The following is a 3,881-nucleotide window of genomic DNA, read 5'->3' on the forward strand; positions in this document are numbered from 1 at the left end:
GAATTCCTCACCACTGTCCCAATGGGAAAGAACCACACACACACACCCACAGCCCACTGATGTCACTCTGTGTTTGACTGACACTCGTCTCGCCTCCTTCTCCGTCTCGATGCCTGCATTCATTTTTCACTGCCTAAAATTTAGACTCGGTTTCTTATCCTTTATCTGTCGGTAGTGACATTTCTGCAGATATTTAACACTTGAAACTATCAGTCACTGTTACAAGAAGCTGCATGTCATGCAATTGTAAAAAAAAATCTGTCTGCAAGGGTGCCAGAAAAAAGTATGTTCACAATTATGGAATACAGTCATGTTCAATATTGTTTCCCCAGCCAAAAGAGTAAAAATAATGGCAAATATCTGTATAATAATGATATTATGAGCTGACTGAAATACAGAAAACAGTGTGGTTTTATGATCACAAATTGTGAAAGAACAAGTTGCTATTTGTAAAAATGTATATTTTTGGCGAAGACATTATGAATAGTTTGGGCCTGTTTTTTGTTTGTTTGTTTTTACAGTGTAAACTACAAATTTTTTTTTCTTTTTTTCCCCCAAATATTATTATTCTTTTTTTCTTTTTTTTTTACTAAGTATTATCTGTTTTTTAACTAAACAGAAAAAATCTGTAAAATAATAATTACAATTTTATTTTTAAACCATTTTTCAATCCTTAATATGTCGTTTTTAAACAAATTTAAAATAATGGGAAATATCACTAAAAATAAAAAGTAAAATAGGTTTAATTTTATGATCAAATGTTTTGAAAGAAAGAATTACCCTTTATGAAAATAGAGATTTTCATGTGGACATTATGTACAATGTGGCCTGTTTGTTTGTTTTTGTTTTTTTACAACAATCATAAAAATTAATACTCTTCTGTGATTTTACTTGTTGTTATCTGTAATTTAACAAAGCAGGGAACATTTGTAAAAGTACTTTTTGAAAATGATTTACCATTTGTTGATTCTCAATATACAGCATTTTTTTTTCAAATAATGGCAAAACTTTGTGTAGAACTGTAGTGCTGACTGCAACTGACCAATAGCTGGAGCCAAAATGACTGACATCATGATGCCATCTCAATGAGATGAAAAAAAATGTGCATCTATTGGCATTTGCATTGGCAATCAGCCAAATGGAGTTGCAACATATGGGGAAAAATCCGATATCCTGCACCCCTACTAGTTTTTGATGAAACACACTTTAGTATATCAACCAGAGAGAGCAGTGAGTGTTTTAGCCTCCTCAAATATGTCTGTGTTCTTTATTTTGTCACTCATAGTTAATCTTTCCTTCTGTTTCTGTTTTGATCTCTTTTACAGGATGACAAGATTATTTACTACAATGCCAAAGATGGCGTAAGTAAAACCTGATTCGCCAATAAAACCCCACACGCTTCCAATATCCAGCCCTCCAGAGATTGTCACCATGGCAACAAATTTGATAGCAGGTTTTATTGACGGCCTATAAGAATCGTCCACCTGCTCAGTCCAAATCTACGGAATGAACTCAGTGTGTATGTAAACATGTCTGTGCTGCAGGAGTTATTGTTGTGTTTATCCTGTGATATGATGAGTATGAGGGGCCTTTTTCATGCGGTAGGGCCACTACATGTTTTGGGCCCTACACTCATGAACAAATGGGTATGCGTGTGACACTGAACGCCTCCTCTGGCCTCACACGTCATCTGTCTGCTCTGATAAACAAGGATCAGCATCGAATTCCTCACCACTGTCCCAATGGGAAAGAACCACACACACCCACAGCCCACTAATGTCACTCTGTGTTTGACTGTTATCTACAATATGGCCTGTTTTTTTAGTTTGTTTGTTTTTGTGTAATCTTCTGTGATTTTACTAGTTATTATCTGTAATTTAACAAAACAGGGAACATTTATAAAAGTACTTCTAGAAAATGCTTTACCATTTGTTGATTCTCAATATACAGCATGTTTCTTTCAAATAATGGCAAATATCTGTTAAATGATCATGATTTTACTGATTTAGTTTTACAGTCAACATGTACATGTTCTGTGATTTTACTAAATGTTATCTGTAATTTAACAAAAAATGAAAAATCAGTGAAATAACTTTTAAAATTTTTCGATCCTTAAAATACATAATTTTATTGAAAATAATGGCAAATATTTGTATTTGTATAATATTTTTACTCGTTTAAATACAGTAACAACTTTACAGTCAAACATTGTAAAAGAACGAATTACCTTTTTTTTTTTTTAAAAAAGTAATATGTAAATTTATATTATTTTTAACGGTCATTCTCTGTATTTTAACAAAACAAGGAAAATTTGTAAAAGTGCAGTTCAAAAAAAGTGTTACAATTTTTCAATCCTTGATATACATAATGTACGACTAAATTGTTTTAAAAAAATAATTCAAAAGCAATTTATTTTTACAGTGTATATAATACAAAACAAACCCAGGGCATACACACATAAAGCCAAAAATACATTCCAGGTTGGTTTTTAAACATTTGGCTTGTGCTTTCTTTTCTTTGTTCTTTTATGCAGGTCTATAAGACGAGCAAAACTGGATTCATTCCAGATGATTTCAGTGTAGACCCCGACTTCAAACGGAACGTCTCCTACAACACCACCGCCGTCCACATCCCCACTGACATATACAACGGCTGTAAGTTGAAACGCACTCACACAACTCCTGTGTGCATCATGTGACTAAAACAGACAGAAAAGAAAACACGGGATGCCTAAAAGCACTGTTTTTGGCAGTACAATGCCACAGCTGTTGATGTAAGAAGTGATTTTGGTTATTATCAAGAAAACCAGGGGAAATGTCTAGATATCAGCTCTTAAATTAAACTCCTGTGAGCTATTTTTATTATTTTCATTATATTTATCCAAACAAATGTGCCTTTAGTTGTACCAGGCATTAGAAATTGCAGAACATAACGGTGCTCTAATATTTTTATCCATGACTGTATGTATACCTACCGTCACCACCACCACCCCTCCCTGCTTTCTGTCTCCCTCCATCCCTGTCATCACCACGTCGACTGTCTCCAGCATGCTCGCATGATGTGCAGCTCAGCCTCGCAGCGCTGTCTGCAGTGTAGACAGTTGCACACCAAGCCATTCTAGTCTATATATAACCCCGATGCCAACTACCCAGTGGTCAGCACACTCCAGCACCCTCTTTACCCTGGTCACCAGCTGCTCCTTTCCCTCACGTCCAGCGCTGACCCCCACCAACCCCTGCAGACAGTCGCACACAATGGCAGTGCTTCCACCACTGATAGGCCTTTTTGTGGATGCTTTGTAGTTAAGTGAAGCTGTTTGCGGTTATTTTAATGTGTTTATCACACACACACACACATTCCAGTTGTATTTTCACACCATCTTTCAGTGTTTTAAAACCGTTTTATTGATGCTACCTTTATAAAGTTACCATCAATATCATGTGCATTGATTCATTTTAATTTTTTAACCATCCCAGCAGCATAACTCGGTGGATGGTGTTGTCGGTTGTTGCAGAAGGAAATATCTCAACAACTAGTGGGCGGGTATTGATTGCGTTTTGCACAATCACGATTCCCAGAAAATTCATCCTAATGACTTTGATTATCTGTTGATTGTTCCTCGAGCACCACAATAAAGTTGTGGATTTTGAGCACATGTGATCACTTAACTTTTGGTTTAGCAGAATCATTGTCATCATCACATTTTTTTTAAGTTTGTCTTTGTGATTGGGTACTTTTTTTATGCTAATTAGTTAACCATTAGCATGCCTGTGAAGTTTTATTGTTGCCAGTGTTTTCATTTTAACAAACACAACAACATGTTAATAGAGGACACAAGAAATAGCAGAAGCAATATTTGAGAGCGCTTTAGCTACTGGGTC

The 3,881-nt window shown here is 35.5% G+C and overlaps 1 protein-coding gene across 1 annotated transcript in view; it reads left to right on the top strand.

Annotated features, from left to right (window-relative positions):
* Positions 1-3,881, top strand: part of LOC103365348 (voltage-dependent calcium channel subunit alpha-2/delta-1-like) — a 122,151-nt gene that overhangs the window by 58,001 nt on the left and 60,269 nt on the right. Inside the window, exons 5-6 of the mRNA XM_008292769.1 lie at positions 1,326-1,361; positions 2,534-2,654. Of these exons, the coding sequence (XP_008290991.1) occupies positions 1,326-1,361; positions 2,534-2,654 (157 nt within the window). The remainder of the gene's footprint in view (positions 1-1,325; positions 1,362-2,533; positions 2,655-3,881) is intronic.

This window comes from Stegastes partitus, unplaced genomic scaffold (assembly GCF_000690725.1).
Source record: "Stegastes partitus isolate 25-593 unplaced genomic scaffold, Stegastes_partitus-1.0.2 Scaffold831, whole genome shotgun sequence".
NCBI lineage: Eukaryota > Metazoa > Chordata > Actinopteri > Pomacentridae > Stegastes > Stegastes partitus.